The sequence below is a fragment of the Equus quagga genome, chromosome 11 (assembly GCF_021613505.1).
Source record: "Equus quagga isolate Etosha38 chromosome 11, UCLA_HA_Equagga_1.0, whole genome shotgun sequence".
Classification (NCBI taxonomy): Eukaryota; Metazoa; Chordata; class Mammalia; order Perissodactyla; family Equidae; genus Equus; species Equus quagga.
In genome coordinates, this window is record NC_060277.1 from 74,600,821 (window position 1) to 74,617,882 (window position 17,062).

Below are 17,062 nucleotides of genomic sequence, written 5' to 3' on the forward strand. Positions count from 1 at the left end.
AGCTGACCAAGCTGTGCTCACTGTAAGCACGGCTCTGCACCACTGCAGTGTAACACAATTTTATTAGGAATTAGTGTTTGTCTCCATCACCTATGCTGAGCAACAAAGAACTGCAGTTACATGATAAAGGAAAAGTTCCCTCATGTCAGGACCTGTGCCATCCTTCAGGCAGATCTTGGTCAGATAACAAATTGAATAAAACCCAATACGGTACTTGTGGTTAAGAGCAGTTTTCTCAGAAACTGACAAGGTTTGACCTTCATCCACACTTTTTGTTTACTTTCCCCTGGGCTGCTTGGAGTTGAAAAATTCACACCTCCAAGAGCTGCTTTCTGAATGGGGCTGGGAAACTCAAAGAAAATTCCTCAAACTCTTACGCCACAAAGTCTGATCAAAGAACCTAAGATTAAGATTACTTCAATGAGTTCAATGTTAGTATTTTTCTTAAGACCAAGGAGATATTTTCACTCAGAAGAGCTAAGTGCCCAGAGTCCCAGACTATCGTGCTTTCTCAGGAAGACTAGTCACCACTGAGATAGCTGAGGATCCAAATGTCAAAGCGGTAAAAAGAGGCTACAGGGGTTGGGGAGGTCAAAGGACACACATTAAAACACCTCACTGGGGAGCTGGGACTTTTGAATATTAAAGGGCTTCAGGAGAGCAGCTGAGGAAACCTGCCAGTGGCCTCAGGCAGAAGCATTCCAGTCTCTGTGGGGAAGCCACAAACCCCAAGCCGGAATCTGGCCAAAGAAAGAGATTTGTCTTCATCTTGTTACTCCAGTGAGGGCTGAAAGCACTGTTGTAGCTGATCACCAAGGCGCCTCACCCTGAAAGCCTTTATATGTTCAAGACTGCGACAAGTATAAAATGCCTATTAGAGTCACACTTCTCTTGCCCCATCATGTCATTTCAGATCCTTGTGAGTGTCTACTAACCCTGGCCTGGCATTTGCCCATAGGCTCTATGGGGTCAGCTGTGAGCAGCCACTTAGCTATAGAGTAAGAGTAGTCAAGAGATGAACTCGATAACCTATGTCCCTTCCCGAATGAGTGTGTACTGCTGTGTGGCTATGTTGCTTTGTTTGGCTGGCTGAACAGCTCCCGCCCTATTGGCATTCCTTTGGGAAAGAATTCAGATAAGCAGCTTCCCAAAGGCCAAGCCAAACAAAAGGTAATGAAAACCAAAGCCCTGAAGAGGAATGTGCACCCTTACCCAGGAGCTGGTGCTTGGTATCTCCATGGCCAAGTTACCCAACAAGAAAGAAGTGAAACCTTTCAAGGGGCTTAGGCTGCTCACATCATCCTGTGTTCAGAGACTCAGCACTGGCCAGAACCACCATCCCCAGCCAGGATACAAAACCGATAGGATGGATTGGGGGAGTAGGAATGTATTGCCAAGCACGTGCCACCTCTATGCAGGGCTGCCAGGAATGCAGAGCTCTGCGCTCACTGTCCTCGGCTAACGGCCATGAAAGTGCAGTGCCCATGGGCTTCACAGCCTTCCCACTGCGGCTCATGCTCCTAGCCCCTGTGATGGCTCTTTGGCTTTAATGTAAGGACAGCATGCCTTGGAGCTGAGGGCAAGAGAATCAAAAATAGAATCGTGATAGACCCTAGGAATCAGTTATGTGACTGCAAGATGTTGGGGTAAAATGTCCTTTCTCACAGGGGCGTTATTAGGACCACAGGTCCCAACTCACACATCCTTGCCTCCTCAGCGCTCTCTGGGCTGGCTGCTTGGCCAGGCTGGCAAAGCCAAAGCTGATCAGTTTTTCTTTTATTGCTGCTTCTATCCACTCCCTCAGATTGATTCTGCAGGGAAGAGGCAATTAGGGTCAGAAAAAGATGACATGGGTCAGGGCAGAGTAAAAATCTCCTGAATAAAAGTACAAAGTGCTTTAAAGAAACAGATCCCAAAGGCATGGAGAAGGGCCAAGGGTTCTGCTTTACCCAGGGTCTTGGCACCCTGAAGGAGTAGCAGAAACACTCAGTTCCCTCATTATTAGACTTAGAACTATTCATTTCCTAGACTATTTTTAAAACACCGAACTCATCAAGCCTGTGCTTGAACACCTTAGGAAAAAAGGAGCCCCACCTTCTGTAAGAAACTGGGCCTCCTCAGCACCAGAAGCCACCCTCCCCACAGAACGAATCCATTCCCCATGGGCCTCAGCTGAGGCCTAACAGTAGCCCTTCAGTATAGGAAAGGGGCACTCAGCAAAGGGCCAAGGAGAATGTTCTCAGCAGGAGGTGGGCAGGTCAGTCCATTCACCCTAGGGGCAGAAGTGGCTCCCTGTCAGGCAGGGAGGGAGACACTGAGCAAGGGGGCCAGGACTCAGTCAGCCTGAAGTGCTCAGAGAGCGAGCGGGACAAGGGGAGGGGCCCCTCCCCTGCTCAGGCCCTCGGACCTCCCAGGCAGGGCCTGTCATGCCTCTGGGTGCTGGAGCAGAGACCCAGACAGCAGCAGCGTGGGCTGGCCAATGGGGCGGGGTTCCACAGGAGGGGAGACAGGGTGTCCCACGCCCTGAATCCCTGAGGGTCTCGTCAGTCACGATGCGCAGACTGGTGGCCAAGCTGCCGGTCATCGTAAGTGCTATAGCGCTTGACATGGATGCGGCGGACACGGTCCCGCAGTTCAAAGGTCTCCTCGTCTTCACTGGGGGAAGCCTGGCTGCGGCTACGGCTTGTGGCCTCCAACAAGGAGTTGTCAGGGACTCTGGGGGTCTCGTATAGTAGGACGTTGAGTGTCTCCTCATAGATTCGGGCCTCTGGGAATTCCACCTGGGGTGAGGGGAACGGGGACTGAATGAGGTTTCATCCCAGAGAGGGAGCAGCATGTCAGGGCCCTTGGCCCTGTGCTGGCTCCAGAAGGCTTCCTGAACTCTCTCGAGACAGATGGCTTTCTATCTCATGAGGGAGGGCAGGTCTCTCTCTGAAGGAGGTGTGAGATGCACTCTATGGACATAAGGATGCAGAAGACTAGCACCCTTCCCACGCCCCACCCAATCCCAGGCCAATGGCCTAATATGGTAGAGGTTAGGACCCTGGCTTTGTGGTCAGGCCTAGGTCTAAATACAGCTCCACCACTTACTAGCTGTGGGGCCTTAGGCTTAACCTTGCTGTGCCTCAGTTTCCACATGTGTAAAATCATGGTAACATCTACCTCAGAGAGATGTGAACATTTCATGAAAGACGGAAAGGGATGGCATTAAGGCACCTGAATTCTAGCCTAACTTGCTGTTTCATCTTGGGCTTCTGTTCCCCCATCTGTCAAATGGGAAGAATGGCTCTACCCCTGCCTCACAGGTGTGGTGTGAGGAGTCAAAAGTTCACGAAAGAGAAAGAACTCAGGAAGGTGACAGGAGCTGCTGCCACTTCCACCGTGTAACCAGGCCCTACAGAGCCCTGCCCCCAAATCCTGACTCCACTGGTATGTGTACATGGGAGCCCCCACCCCTGAAATGACAGGAGGAAGCAGGGCCACTCCTGTAGGCTGTCTTAGACCTTAGACCCCCAGCCCACCCCGCTGGAGGCATTTCAGTAGTCTAGGGGCTGAGAAGGTGCTACACAAGCTCAGTTGCTTTGAGCCACGCACACAACCCTCCCCCAGATGAGCTGCTCTTCCATCCCAGCAAAGCCCTGTCATGCGGGTAACACCACTCATGGGGGCGGCTCCTTTCAGGGAGGACACTGACTGCTTGCAGCTCGGGGGAACAGGGTTGGCTGAGTTTGTGTGAACTCTCACCTCTCCAGTCCCCCACACGTGCCCGACACCGTGTTGTTACTGCAGAGGCAAAGCTGACTGAGCAGGCACACCCGACCAGCAGGGGCCTGAGAGCTGACCAGCTATTTCCACGACATGGCACTGCTCTCAAGAACTGTCTATTTTCTAAGAACTAGCTATTTTCATAATAGCTCTGTTAAATTCCTACTGTCATTCCCATGTTTGCAAATGAGGAAATTGAGGCCCAGATGGTTTAAATGGCTTATCCAAAGTCAGAAAACGGGCAAATGGTGAAACCAGAATTCAAACCCAAATTGGGCCAACTCCAAAGACCTTGTCCTTCCCACCGACCCAGGCTGTTCCCTGGTGGTCACCAGCCCCTGCCGCTCAGCTGACCGGAACAAGCAGTTCCATGACATTTCCCGAATCCCTTCTTTGGCTGTTGTCCTTGCTCAACACCATCACAATGAGTATGGGAAAGACAGAGCAAAACGGATGCCCTTGTCGCTCCCTGTGCTGACAGGCTGGTGTGGGCCCTGCAGAGGGAAGGCTTCCACACCTTGGTCTGCTTCTTTTCCGTGGCGTACACAATGGAGGTGCAGCACACCTCTGCCAGCTTACGGCCCTGGCCGTAGAAGGACCAGCAGCAGATCTCATCGCCAATGACGTCCTTGATGAAGAGCACGCGGCCGTTGAAGCGCAGGGAGAGCTTGTCAAACAGCTCGATGTTTTTCAGCAGGTGGTCGTCAGAGTTGCTGAAAAACCCACGAGGGCCGCAGGCCTGGGAATGAGCTTCCAGCACAAGGGAGGGTGCTAGCTGGGTTCTTCCCTCCCTGTCCCTCCCCTGCTGAAATGAGGGACAGTCAAGATCCCAGAGGGGACAGGAAGAGAAAGGGTCATGGAGCACCTTTTGGGTTTGGGGGCCAGTGAGGAAAAGGAACTGAGCTGGTTTTAAGTTAAAGCAGAGAGAACTGAGGGAGGCAGATCGCCCCCCGTCAGGCCTGGAAGGAAGAGGCTTGCAGCTGTCTCAGTGGGATTCCTTCCTTGCAGTAGGGGTGACACTGGCAACGAGTCTGTCCTCAGGGAGTCACCAGGGGGGTTTGGGACTCTGAGCCTGCAGTCTCCTGCATATACCTAACTGGCCTGTGGAGAGGACACTGGGTGGCAGGGGGAAACCGGCCAAGCTGTGAGGTACAAAGGCTGGCTTAGGAGGAGTCCCAGCCCACTGGCTTCCCAGTGTCCCTCCTCCACCCCAGAAAACAATGCTGGGAAAACACCTGGCAAGCGGCCTGACATGACACATGGCCCATCTTGTCTCTATCCCAGCCAAGGCCCTGCACCAAGTTCCAAATGCCTCTGCTCTGATTTCCCTTCTCCTTCCTGTTCTTCCCTCCTGAGACCCAGACCCGCGCCAATCGTGCCAGGAGTGCAGGGGGCTTCCCTCGGGTCTGCTGCCCTTTCCCAGGCACCACAGCACCCTGCTCCCCAGGCCGCCCACCCTACCTGGTGTAGGAGTACTTGTTGTTGCTTCTATTGTACAGCAGCTTCACCACGGGCTGTGAGGGAGGAGAGCGTGAGGGCCAGGCCACGGTCCCGACATCCCCTGCCCATATGTAGCCCTCACAAGTCCCAGTACCTTGGTGGAGGCTTCAATGAGCCTCTCCTCCTCCTTCAGGGATGTGATGATGGGGATGTTGCACACGGGCTGGTAGGAGTCCTTCTTGTCCTGGGTGACACACACAGCTGAGAATCTTTTTTGAGATCTTCTGCTTGCCAGTTAGCCAGGCTTTCCCCAGGAGCCATCAGAGGCCCTCTGCCATGGCCACCCCCTGACTTGTGGAGGAGGCATTAGACAGTGTTCAGGAGGCCCCTGGCAACAGAAACTGCCAGCTGGCAAGCAGACCCCCATTTCCAGAAAACCTAAGATCCAGCTATCTAGGCATGTAAACTAGAAGCAGGGCCTAGTCAGACTGCCTAGTTCGTCACCTTTCAAACTGGCTGGCTGCAAGCTCGGTCAGCCTGGGCAACCCCTGTGGTGTGTCTAACTAGGCTTGGACTCATCAACCACAGCTGTCACACAGCCTTCCAGGAATTGGACCTTTGTCCCTGAAGGAGGGGGCCAACTCCCGACCCCATCAACCTGCCCCAACTCTGCCTCCGTACCTGCAGGGCAGTTTGGCACATGTTCACCAGCCCCTGAATGAGGTAATATTTCGCTTCAGCCATCAATTCCTTGATTTCTTGCCGGTTTTGTGGGAGGATGATGGTGTCATCTCGGAGGTAATTCAAAATGGTGCCAAAGTGCTTTCCACATCGGTCTATGAGGATCCAGCCTGGGAATTCAGGGGGGCCCCAGAGGGTTACTGTTTGCCTCCAGGTACCTCAGAAGCAGGCAAAAGCCACCTGACAAGCCTGGTGGCCGGTGGCATGGAGCAGATGAGCGCAGAGCCCACGGCACAGGGTAAGAGAAATGGGAACAGAACCTCTAGCTCTTAGGTCCATGGCTGATCTTCACCCCTCCTCCCTGAAGCCAGAGCTGGCACACAGCGTGGGAGACACAGGCCCTCCAGGCTCTGTGGAGGCCCACTGAGCTCAGGAGTGCTCAGGCCACCTCATGGCAACACAGAACCCACCAGGCCCTGCTTGCCTTCTGCCCACAGCCCAGTTGCTAAGGCAATGGTTTTTATGAGAATCTAGTCCTATGTGAATATAAAACAAGTATGGATCTCCTCCCTGGAAAATGCGTAAACGCACAACATTCTACGTACAATTTCAAAGGATTCTGAAGCTCTACTAAGCACTCCAGGTGAAGGAGTCCTGCACCAAGTGAACCAAAAAAGCGAATCTAGATGCTAGATCTGCCAGCCTTAAGCCCTGCCCTGAAGTCACTTCCTCAAGAACTCCTCTTTCCCTCCCCACCGCTCCCCACAAATCCCAATGCCTTACCTTCTTTGTCGGTCAGCACTTCCATGCGCCCACTGAACATGGCCTTGAGCATGGTGTCATGCCGGGTGAGCGCCCGCACGGTGGTGTAGTACAGGGAACCACCCACATTGAGCTGGACGTATTTGTTGCCCAGGCCTCCTCCCTTGAAGCCGCTTAGTTTGGGCTTGGCCCCTGAGGCTGGGCACAGACAGGTATCCCCTGACATCTCCCGCTGCAGGTAGATCACCACACGGCAGGAGGTTGGCTTGGAAGGCTCCGCCGTGGTGGAAGGGTCACAAGTGAGTGGCCAGTGGAGGCCAGAGCCTCATACTCTCAGTGCTGTGAGCAGAAGATGGGAGAGAAGACAGAAGTCAGCACAGGAGAGCCCTCAGTCAGGAGGGGACAGAAGGGGAAACACTGACCATCTACTCATTCTCTCTTTGATAAGCCCTCAATTCCCTGGCAGAGGCTAAGGCCCTAGGCCTTACAGCAGACATCCCTGCTGTTATCTATGGAACCAGGAATCAGGTCTGGGAGCGCAGTCTCCTAGAGCCCAGAGCAGGTCACCTCACCAGGCTCCCTGTGACACAGCTCAGCTCTGAGTAGCAAGGAGGACAAGCAAACCCTTGGAGCTGGTCAGAGACAGCTTGAGGAACAGCCTGGGCAGGGCAGACGTCCTTACTCTGGGGATCCATCAGTCAGATCCCAGTTATTTGCTTCTCAAGGTTCCCAGGATCCAAGACCTCCAGCCAAACCTACTGGGAATCCAGCCAGCCCAGGAGTTTCCCAGGAGCCCGAGGGACAGGATGCACTTCCTTTCTAAAGATTCCAGGCTGGAAGCAGCCTGCACCAATGCTTACTTTGAGTACCACTCGGAGTCTGGCTTCAGGAAGGCAAGTAAAAGCAGCTTCAGGAGAGCACGGAACGAGCCAGGCTGGAGGGAGCCGGCCAGTGTTCCTGGCAGGTGTTACTCTGCCTCCAGCCGGGGTTTCCTGACCTTCCCCTTTACTTGGCACCAGCCCTGTCCCAAGTTCCTGAAATTGTCACCATTTTCCAGGACAGAACAACTACAGGATGGCTATTTTTGCTTCTTTTTCCTGAGAAGGGGCCCAGCCCTATCTTTTCCTCTCTTCCCTCCCAACAAGAATGGGGAGAAAGGGCTAGAAAAAAACCAGACGATAAATCTAAAAACAGTTAAGTGATCTGGAAAGTGAAACACTGATAGGAGGGAGGGCAAAGCCAGGTCACCTCTCATTATTTAGATTCCATGTTTTGGTTTTCTAAAGAATCATTAAAATTCATTCACTGAAGGAAAAAAATAATAGCCAACTTTCTTCGCATGTTTACTATGTTCCAGGCACTATTCTAGGCATTTAATACATATTAGCTCATTTAATTCATTCAGCAATAAAACAAAATTGAGTGACTACTATGTTAAGCAGTAAGAATAGAGAGATGAAAAGATAACGTCCTTGCCTTCAAGAAGTTCAAAGAAGCATCATGATGTTAACAAGAATAAAAATATTTTTAGTTATTTAGTTAGCTTAGATTGTGCCACTGCTACGTGCCAGGCACCGGGGATACAGAAGAGAACAAGTCATGGCCTCATGGAGCTTACATTCTAGTGGGAGGATACAGACAACAAACAAGAAAATAAATAAATATGCAGGCAATTCCAGAAAGCAAGAAATGTAATAAAGATAGTAAAACAGAGATAAGAGTGACTAGGGAGAGGCACTAATTTAGATAGGGGGCCAGAGAAAGCCTCTTTGGGAAGGTGACATTCCAGCTGAGGTCTCAAAGAGCATTTCAGATACATGGATGAAGAGGGGCAAAGTTCCTCAGTTAGACACAAAGTTTAGGAAAAGAAATAAGGCCAAGATGGCTGGTGCATAGAAAGAAGGGGGCTGTTGGCCTGATTTAAAGTCAGGGAAGGCAGGGGCCACATTACATTAAAGAGTTTGGGAATCGATCTGAGGGTTTTAAGCAGGGGAATGATATGATCTGAGTTATTTACATTTTGAAAAGACGACTCTGGTTGCTGTGTAGAGAATGCATTGTAAGGATGCAAGAGAGTAAGGGAGGCTTGTCCAGGAGACTCTCATTTGCCTCCAAGACGGGAGTCTGGATGAGATGAGCCCTCACCCGCAGATTACCCAATCAGTAAGCAACACTGAGCGGTACATCACCTTACCTTCCTCCACCCACCCCAAAGGAACAAACACACCCCTGAACAGGTTTTAGCAAGTTCTCTACGTATTCTGTGCCCCAATTTCTCCAGGATCAAAGAAAGCACACAAACATATTCTGCCAAAGCAAAGGCGCTCAAAGTTTACGCGGTTGCCAACGGAGGAAGACAAATCCAGAGCTAATCTATTCCTTTCCTACAAAGCAATTGCTTTCAATCCTTGGATGACGTCAGCTCAGATTCCGCCCAGACCAATGGGTTCTAGGAATCCTGTGGCAGGTGACGCCCTAGAAAGTAATTCCAGTGAGAATGAAGTTTCCATTGATAACCTCACCGCTCTTCCTTCCGGACTTTGTGTGTGGATCTTTGGGGATGCCTGGGGCTAAGGGCGTATCCGTGTCTCACTCAGCGAAGCTAAAGAGAAGCCAAGCCGAATAAAGGGCAAACAACGACGGCTGTGGCATAAGGTAGGGTCCTGAAAGAGGAAGGACCCACAAATCCGCCACACACGGGGATGGCGGGGGCGTGGGGTGGATCTTGTCTAGAGATGGCGAATCTAGCAGTAATCCTAGGAGTAAATCTTAGGCTTCATCCAGAGTCTGAGGAAATTTAGCGAGACCTAACCCTCTGTGGGCAGTTTAGTCTTTCCCAGCCCGTACCCCTCCTCACTACCGAGAAACCGCGATCGGGTCTGACACCCACCCCCAAGGAAGGATTTGAGCTCTCCATCTCCCCTACGCCGTCACACGCCTTTTCCCCTGGACCAGGCGGGGAGGCGGGGAGGGAGCTCTCTTTGCTCCAGCCCGGGGCCCGTCCATCTCTTCCCCTAGGGCATCGGCAGGCCCGACTCTCACCGTCCCCGGGGGCGCCTCTCCTCGCAGCTGGGTTGCAAGCCAACGCCGTGCCGCCCCCAGTCTGTGGCCGCCTGCCCGCCAGCAATCCCGGCGCGTGAGCTCACATCCTCCGCCCGCTAACTCCACCCCGAGCCGCGGCCCCGCCCCGCCCCGCCCACCCGAGAGCCTGAGACGATGAAGCCCGGGACGCCCCGCACCCAATCACGGGGGAGGGAGGAACCCCTGAGAGTACTCCGCGGTGAGCGCACAGCGACTTCCGGCGGCCTTGCCGGCGCAAAGGTCCCTGGGTCTTGTAGGCAGCCTTCCTTCCTCTTAGGCCTCTGTTCTCCAGCAGGCTCTGCGGGTTGGGCTGGCGTAAGTGCTTCCGGTGTCAGGCAGTGACATCATGGGTAAACAGATCCTGTAGCCGTGGCAGCGGCTGAGGCGGGCGGGCGAGGTACCGGCTGCCGCTGACCGGAGAGGGGAGCTGCCCGCCGCCGTCAGCCTGGGCCGCAGCGCGCCGGCGTACCGGGGGGGCAGGTAGGCCGTGACTCCGGGGCCGGGGCCGCGGGCGGACCCGGCGCGAGGTGAACCTGACGGGCCCGCGCCCTGAGGAGAGGCGGTCCCAGGCCGACAGAAACGTGGGAATTCCGCCCGACTCTTTGGGAGCGGTTTCACACCTAGCTCGGGCTTGGAGCTTTACGCTTCGATGCTCGCAACGATCTTATGTGGACACTGCGGCTCAGATAAATCCAAGGAGCTTACATAGTAAAGCCGGTTCCATCGCCCGGGTTTACCTAACTTTCCGCCCAGTGCCCTCTCCCCACCCCCATGGATGGAGCCTGCTGGTATGGCCTGGCGTGGGTCTGGGAAAGCCCGGGGGCGGGGAGAGTGTCAACGCTGTCGTCTTCAGGGAGCCCGGTCCTCCCCTTGTGCCCAGTGTTTCTCAGATGCTCAGACGCGCGCGTGTGGTGCGAGTTGGGAGAGAATCTGATAGTGGGCCGTGAGCCGTTACCCTACCCTCCTCCTCCGGTCTTACCCATCTCATTCAACTGTCCTCTCCAGCCGTAGAGTTGGCTCAATCCAGATACGTGGGAATCTTGCCTGACTCTCTCTCTCTCATCTCCAAAGCCCTACATTCAGTCAATCCTTTATAAAGTCCTATCAACTCGACTTACAAAACATCTCACATCGGAACGCTTTTCTTCAGCTCCAGTCTTTGGTTACTGTAATAGCCTCCTTCGTTTTCACGGTCAGCCATTCCACAAACATTTACTGAGTGCCGTTTATGTGCAGGCACCGTGCTGGGTGCTCGGGTTACAGTGATGAAGAAGGTAGGTGTAGCCACACCCACTTGTTCCCTCCATTCTGGGTCAGAGTGATCTCTCCAAAAGGCAACTCTGACCGTGCCCCTCTGTTGAGCATCCATTGGCTGCCCATTACCCTTAGGATAGAAGCCAGGCTCCTTACTGCGGCTTTCAGAGCCTCCGTGATCCAGCTGCGGCCTGCCCACCTAGCATCATCCTGTTCCACGCTCCCCTTTGCTTACTGGGTTTCAGCCACACTAGCTTTTCAGTGTGCGGAATGCATTAAATTTCTTACAGCTTCAGGATCTTCACACATGCTTTTCCTTCTGCCTGGAATGCCTCCTCCCCACTTCCCCTTGACAAACTTGGACATCCTTTAGGTCTCAGCCTTTTTCAGAAGGGTTTTGTTGACGCACCCCCCATATGAATTATGTTCTCATGCTACAGCTTTACATAGCACCGTGTGCTTTTCCTCATACTGTTATCACAGTTTGTGATTGTTCACGTCTGTCCAGAAGTCAGGAACTAGAGCATTAAGGCATTTTCTTCACTACTCTTCTCACCAGAGTAGGGACTCAGCAGATGTTTCTGAATAAGTGCCTGCTCTCAGGGGAGGGAGTGCAAGTTGAAGGTTAATTGAAGCTTTCTAGAGCAGTTGGTCTGAGTAATCACCTGGTAGGTGTTAAGTGCTCAGACTATTATTACGTGTAAATATAACAGATCAAGCAGGAAGTCAGATCTTTTAATTTTATTAATTATTTTTGGGGTTGAGGAAGGTTGGCTCTGAGCTAACATCTGTGGCAATCCTCTCTTTTTCACGTGGGACACTGTCACAGCATGGCTGTCCAAACCTGCGAACCCTGGGTGCACGAACCTAACCACTACGCCACCAGGCCAACCCCAAGACAGATCTTTTTAAAAGCCTGATTATAAGAAAGCTCTGGATGATTAAAATGTTTCAAAAGGAAGATGCTAGCCGACTTAGTTCAGTGGATTCCAGTGAGGCCAAAGGCTCTGGGCCACACTCGTGCACAGACAGCCTGTAGACATGCATTAGATGGCCCACACAGTGTTAGATGTGTTTTTTTCCTTAAATTTTTGAATTAGATACTTTACTTTAAAAATAAGGTTTCAGTGGTCAGCCTGGTGGCACAGTGGTTAAGTGCGCACGTTCCACTTCAGTGGCCCAGGGTTCACCAGTTCGGATCCCGGGTGTGGACATGGCACTGCTTGACAAGCCATGCTGTGGCAGGCGTCCCACATATAAAGTAGAGGAAGATGGGCACGGATGTTAGCTCAGGGCCAGCCTTCCTCAGCAAAAAGAGGAGGATTGGCAGCAGTTAGCTCAGGGCTGATCTTCCTCAAAAAATAAATAAATAAATAAATAAACAAACAAATAAAGATTTCAGAGGTGGCACCCACAGCATAGTGGTTAAGTCTGGCACATTCTGCTTTGGCAGCCTGGGTTTGCAGGTTCGGATCCCGGGCGTGGGTCTACATCACTTGTCAAGCCATGCTGTGCCGGCAACCCACATACAAAATAGGGGAAGACTGGCACAAATGTTAGCTCAGGGCTAATCTTCCTTAAGCGAAAAAAACAAAAGATTGGCAATGGATGTTAGCACAGAGGGAATCTTCCTCACCAAAGAAAAGAAAGATTTCACATATAAATCTGGATCTCTGATCCTCTTGAAAACCAGTTCTGGCAACAGTGGAATTTAATTCTTTAACCATTGCTTGTATGGTACACCTGCTCTGGGGGGTTGCTTCCAGAATCACCCCTTTCAGAACAGAACTCCTCTGAGGAAGCTGGAAGGGAAACAGGTGAGGCTGGGAGATGTAAGAGAAAGGGAAGGGCTGGCACAGGGCCAGGTGGTGGTAGCTTTTGGAACACCTAGGGTTTTGGAATTTTTTTTTTTAAGCCAGAATGAGGGTGAGTTTTCAGTGTTTCCTTCCCAGAATTGAGGCATTCTTTGGAGCAGGAATGCAAGGTGGCCTGGGAAGGGAGAAGATAACTCTGCTGGTTCTCATGCCTACAGAAGAAAACCCACACTGCTTAGCATGGCACACAGGGTCTTTCTGATCTGGCTCCAACCGACCTTTCCAGCTCTGTCCTCTGTCCTTTCATCTTCTAGGCAGGATAGGCCCTTTCAGTGACTTCAAGCTCTTGTTTATGCTGTTTCCCTGCTGGGAATGCCTTTCCCTGGTCTCTTTGCTTGCTATATTCTTGCTGATACTTCATTCTTTTTTGTGTTTTCTGCCAGAAAGAGACTGACCCAACTTTGGGTCCCAGTTCAGGCAAGTGTACAGTGTCCTGTGGCATACATTGTGGGTAATACTCTTACTCCTGGCTTATTTTTTTTAACTCTGATTTTTAATTCATTCAGATTTTCTCTTTTACTTGCTTTTTGTGTTGTTCCAGTATTGTATTTGAAAAGCTTTCTCATGTCCTTTTGGGTACATAACTGAAGATACATAAATATGCTTATGGCTCACAACTTAGTTTATATGTCACTGCCTCACCCCAAGTTAACTGCTTTGTTCTCCTCCAGCACTTGAGTGATATTTCTATAAAAGCACTTAACACAGTATAATTTTTCAGTTTATATGTCTGTCTTCCTCCAGCTACACTGTGTGCTCCTCCAGGGCAGGCACCATGTTGCACTCATCTTTGTACCCCCAGCATCTAGCGGTGTTGGCATGTCGTAGGCACTCAAGAAATGTGTGTTGAATGAGCGATGCCTGTGACAAGCAACCGGACTTTATTCTTTCCTGACCCTTGCTCCTATGACACATCTCCTCCTGGCTGCCACTATCACCCTTCAGAGCAGAACTTCTCTAGGGAAGCCAGAAGGGAAACAGGTGAGGCTCAGAGAGGCGGAGGCCAAGGGAAGGGGGAGCCTTTGGAACATCTGGGTTTTGGCATTGGTGTCTGGGGGCGGCACTTGGGGTGGGCTGGAAGCGGGCATTTTCTTGAGTGGCTGGGAAGTGACTGGGGATTGGGTCTGGTTTCTTCTCAGCTATGGCCAAGGACATCCTGGGCGAAGCAGGGCTGCACTTTGATGAGCTGAACAAGTTGCGGGTGTTGGACCCAGAGGTTACCCAACAGACCATAGAGCTCAAAGAAGAGTGCAAGGACTTTGTGGACAGTGAGTGTCACGTGGGGAGACATGGTGTCACACAATTCCAACTGTGCCCCACCCCCACCTGCAGCTCTTGGCCCTGGCAGAATGAAGCTGCTGGCTCCCTGGAGGTTGAGCCTGGCCTTTATGAATTCCCATGTGCCACCCAGCTTGTCTGCCTGTCCTCTTCTTATGCCCTCATGTAGTCCCACACAGAACACCAACCAAAACAAACACTGGAATTGGGATAGGACGGTGCTTTTTTAGATATGCCATCTTTGATTTTTTTGCTCTCAGAAACCTTAAACTTTATGGGGGCAGAACCACGGCTTAGGGGTGGGAAATAGTTACACACCCATGATTTGATTCTTGGGAGAAATATTGTTCTCAGTAGCAGACTTGCCATTATTTGGAGTGAAAGCTGGTTAACTGGAGCCTCTAGAAGCAGCTCAACAGACTCCAGGAAGTCATTTTTTTTAGCTAGAGATACTCAGGACACCTCCTGTCCCAGCAGCCAAGCAAGCCCAGGGCAGTGAGTACAGTGCAGATCTTGCTAGAGCAGGGATTTCTGAGGGACTCTGGGCTTTGGAGAGAGCTTGACTGGTAGAAGGTAGCGTGAGTTGTCGTCAGTTTTCTGATTGCTGTGTGCATGTTGTTCCACCTCTCTGGGCCTTAGTCAAGTGGGGTTCCACTACACCCAAGGACATTGAAAAAAGCGAATGGAAGATTAGGCACTTAAATGCTTTGAGCTCTTTATTAGTTCTGGTCACTGGTGGAAAGCCCCCACCCAGCATTAACTGAAATCTAGTGGCTTCTCTGTGGCTCGTCAAGAGGCAGCGTTCATGTCCTGAGGCAGGCCTTTCATAAACATGGCCCTTTATGCTTCCTATTACTCCTGGGAAAGCAGGATGGGGTCCATCCAGAGGATGGACCCACCAGGAGCCTTCCTAGCCTGAGGTAACAGCAGCTGGCTGGCTCAGTGGGGACTCAGGGTCCAAGTATGCCTCAGTCCAGCTCTGGACACCCTTCTCGAGGTTCAGCCCAAGGGTGGCAGACTTGGGGCCAGCAGGCACCAACCTGTTTTGACAGAAGTTAGAAGGGGCAGTTAGCCCTGCCCTCTCACTGCAAGGGAACGCTGAGAGACAGTGATGATGCTGAGAAAATAAAACATTTTGTTTTTTGTTCTTTCCCCAAAAGAAATTGGCCAGTTTCAGAAAATAGTTGGTGGTTTAATTGAGCTTGTTGACCAACTTGCAAAAGAAGCAGAAAATGAGAAGATGAAGGTAAGATCAGCATGTCTTTTATCTCAATCTTGGCTTGGGACCCTGGTTTACTAGCCTCTCATCCTTCTGCCCTTTTTTTTTTTGGCCGAGGGTGGGGGGATTCTTTTAATTAAAACAAGATTTTAAATAACAATTCCTATACAAATATAGAATCATTGTTGTACACCTGAAACTAATATAATGTTGTTTGTCAATTATACTTCAATAAGAAAAATAAATTCTGGTCCAGTTAATCTAATAAACACTTATATGCCAGTCCACTTTGTCATTCTCTCCTTTAAAATTCACATCATCACTGAGATAGGTGGTTTTATCCTCCTTTATAAATGAAGAAATGGAGGCGTGCAGATGACTTGGCAAAGGACACAGGCTACATGGCCACCAAATGGGCCAGTGAACCCCCGTGTGCCAGACTTTGGGGATGCTCCTAGATCTGCCTCAGAGCTTTGGTCTCCTCATCAGGCACTTTGGGATCGTGAGGCTACTCCTCCTTCTGACTTCCTCCCAAAGCTCTGGGGCTTGACCATCTCTTCCCCACTAGACACTGAGATAGCCCCAAGTGGCCCGTCCCCGGGTGAGGACTCAATGCTGAAGACGGCTTTCATGGAGCTGTGACCTTCTTTGGCAATACCATTTTTCTAGGCCATTGGTGCTCGGAACTTGCTCAAATCTATAGCAAAGCAGAGAGAAGCCCAGCAGCAGCAACTCCAAGCACTAATAGCAGAAAAGAAAATGCAGCTTGAAAGGTAAGAAGTTATGATGCAAAGCAAGTTCTTTACTCAACCGCAATTCTATTTTTCCTTCTTGAACCGTCACCTTTTGTCCTTATTCATCGTTTCTCCCAGGAAGTGTTTCACTTATCATTGTGATTTGAAGATTTTAAAAATTAAGTTACATTTGATGGGAAGGAAATGGAAATTTGGTTCATATCAGACAACCTCTAGTAGTTTGAGAGCATGAAAGCTCAGGGAGTGTCCTCAAGGTTGGCTGGCTCTCTGAAAGGACAGACTCTCAGGGCTGGAGACTTCTGGGTGGCCCTAGTTAGGGCTTCCCCTTTTACTGTTTTCTGTCTTGCCCTCGCTAACTTCATTCTGAACTCACCATTTCTTCAAATCAATCATTTAAATCACCTATATTCTTCTCTAGAAGAATTAAGTCCATGGTTTATTTCATCCATTTTTAGGGCTTGTAACAATTTTGTTTTTCAGGTATCGGGTTGAATATGAAGCTTTGTGTAAAGTAGAAGCAGAACAAAATGAATTTATTGACCAATTTATTTTTCAGAAATGAAAATTTCATTTTATAGCAGAAGGGCAAAAAAAACCCCAAAACACCAAAAAACCTCTGTACCATTCCAGTGACTTGACTAATGACCCAAGTTGTGAGACGGTGTGTAAGGAACACAGCATCTCTGAAGGCAAGAAAACCAACCTGCGGGGGCGTGTTTCAGATATTAGTGCGCACCTCCTGGCAAACACCCAGTGGCCATGGTGGTCCAGGTTCTCACCTCTTGCATTCTCAGTCTGAACTGAGCAGTCTGTAAACTTTGATCCTTTTTTTGTAAATTCACAAAGCTTTGGAAGGAAAAGCAATAAATTATTGTTTTCAAATGGCTTGATCCTCTTTTGCTGGTGCCCCTGAAGTGTATGTATAACCCCTTGTACGAGACCCCTGGACTCTC

At 50.7% G+C, this 17,062-nt stretch overlaps 2 protein-coding genes across 6 annotated transcripts; one reads left to right on the plus strand and one right to left on the minus strand.

The window, feature by feature from the left end:
• Positions 1-43: 43 nt before the first annotated feature.
• On the minus strand, positions 44-9,840 carry TNFAIP1 (TNF alpha induced protein 1). 2 transcript variants are annotated; one of them, XM_046674323.1, is made up of 7 exons: positions 9,691-9,840; positions 6,670-6,987; positions 5,887-6,056; positions 5,360-5,449; positions 5,227-5,279; positions 4,283-4,478; positions 44-2,780 (listed from the first exon to the last, which is right to left on the minus strand). In XM_046674323.1, exons 2-7 carry the CDS (start codon positions 6,872-6,874, stop codon positions 2,544-2,546), a joined length of 951 nt encoding a protein of 316 aa, XP_046530279.1. In that variant the 5' UTR covers positions 6,875-6,987; positions 9,691-9,840; the 3' UTR covers positions 44-2,543. The 2 variants fall into 2 exon arrangements, with proteins under 2 accessions (XP_046530279.1, XP_046530280.1); XM_046674324.1 differs by lacking the exon at positions 9,691-9,840 and adding an exon at positions 9,539-9,684.
• Positions 9,841-10,072: 232 nt separating this feature from the next.
• On the plus strand, positions 10,073-16,991 carry IFT20 (intraflagellar transport 20). Of its 4 annotated transcripts, none has more exons than XM_046676238.1 (6): positions 10,073-10,209; positions 13,602-13,838; positions 13,997-14,125; positions 15,296-15,381; positions 16,024-16,127; positions 16,590-16,991. In XM_046676238.1, the coding sequence occupies exons 2-6, from the start codon at positions 13,715-13,717 to the stop codon at positions 16,669-16,671; spliced, it is 525 nt and encodes a 174-aa protein (XP_046532194.1). In that variant the 5' UTR covers positions 10,073-10,209; positions 13,602-13,714; the 3' UTR covers positions 16,672-16,991. The 4 variants fall into 4 exon arrangements, with proteins under 4 accessions (XP_046532194.1, XP_046532196.1, XP_046532195.1 ...); XM_046676239.1 differs by having other exon boundaries at positions 10,116-10,209; positions 13,660-13,838; XM_046676241.1 differs by having other exon boundaries at positions 10,132-10,209; positions 13,803-13,838.
• The last annotated feature ends 71 nt before the right edge of the window (positions 16,992-17,062 follow it).

Bases quoted from the DNA above. Each gene is read 5' to 3' on its own strand.
- TNFAIP1 (XM_046674323.1), bottom strand. From the start codon at position 6,874: ATGTCAGGGGATACCTGTCTGTGCCCAGCCTCAGGGGCCAAGCCCAAA. The intron at 4,479-5,226 runs GTAGGGTGGGCG...TGGGTTTTTCAG, and splicing joins AACAAGTACTCCTACACCAG to CAACTCTGACGACCACCTGC. The intron at 2,781-4,282 runs GTGTGGAAGCCT...CCCTCACCCCAG, and splicing joins CGGAAAAGAAGCAGACCAAG to GTGGAATTCCCAGAGGCCCG.
- IFT20 (XM_046676238.1), top strand. From the start codon at position 13,715: ATGCCTGTGACAAGCAACCGGACTTTATTCTTTCCTGACCCTTGCTCC. The intron at 14,126-15,295 runs GTGAGTGTCACG...TTTCCCCAAAAG, and splicing joins GTGCAAGGACTTTGTGGACA to AAATTGGCCAGTTTCAGAAA. The intron at 15,382-16,023 runs GTAAGATCAGCA...CCATTTTTCTAG, and splicing joins CAGAAAATGAGAAGATGAAG to GCCATTGGTGCTCGGAACTT.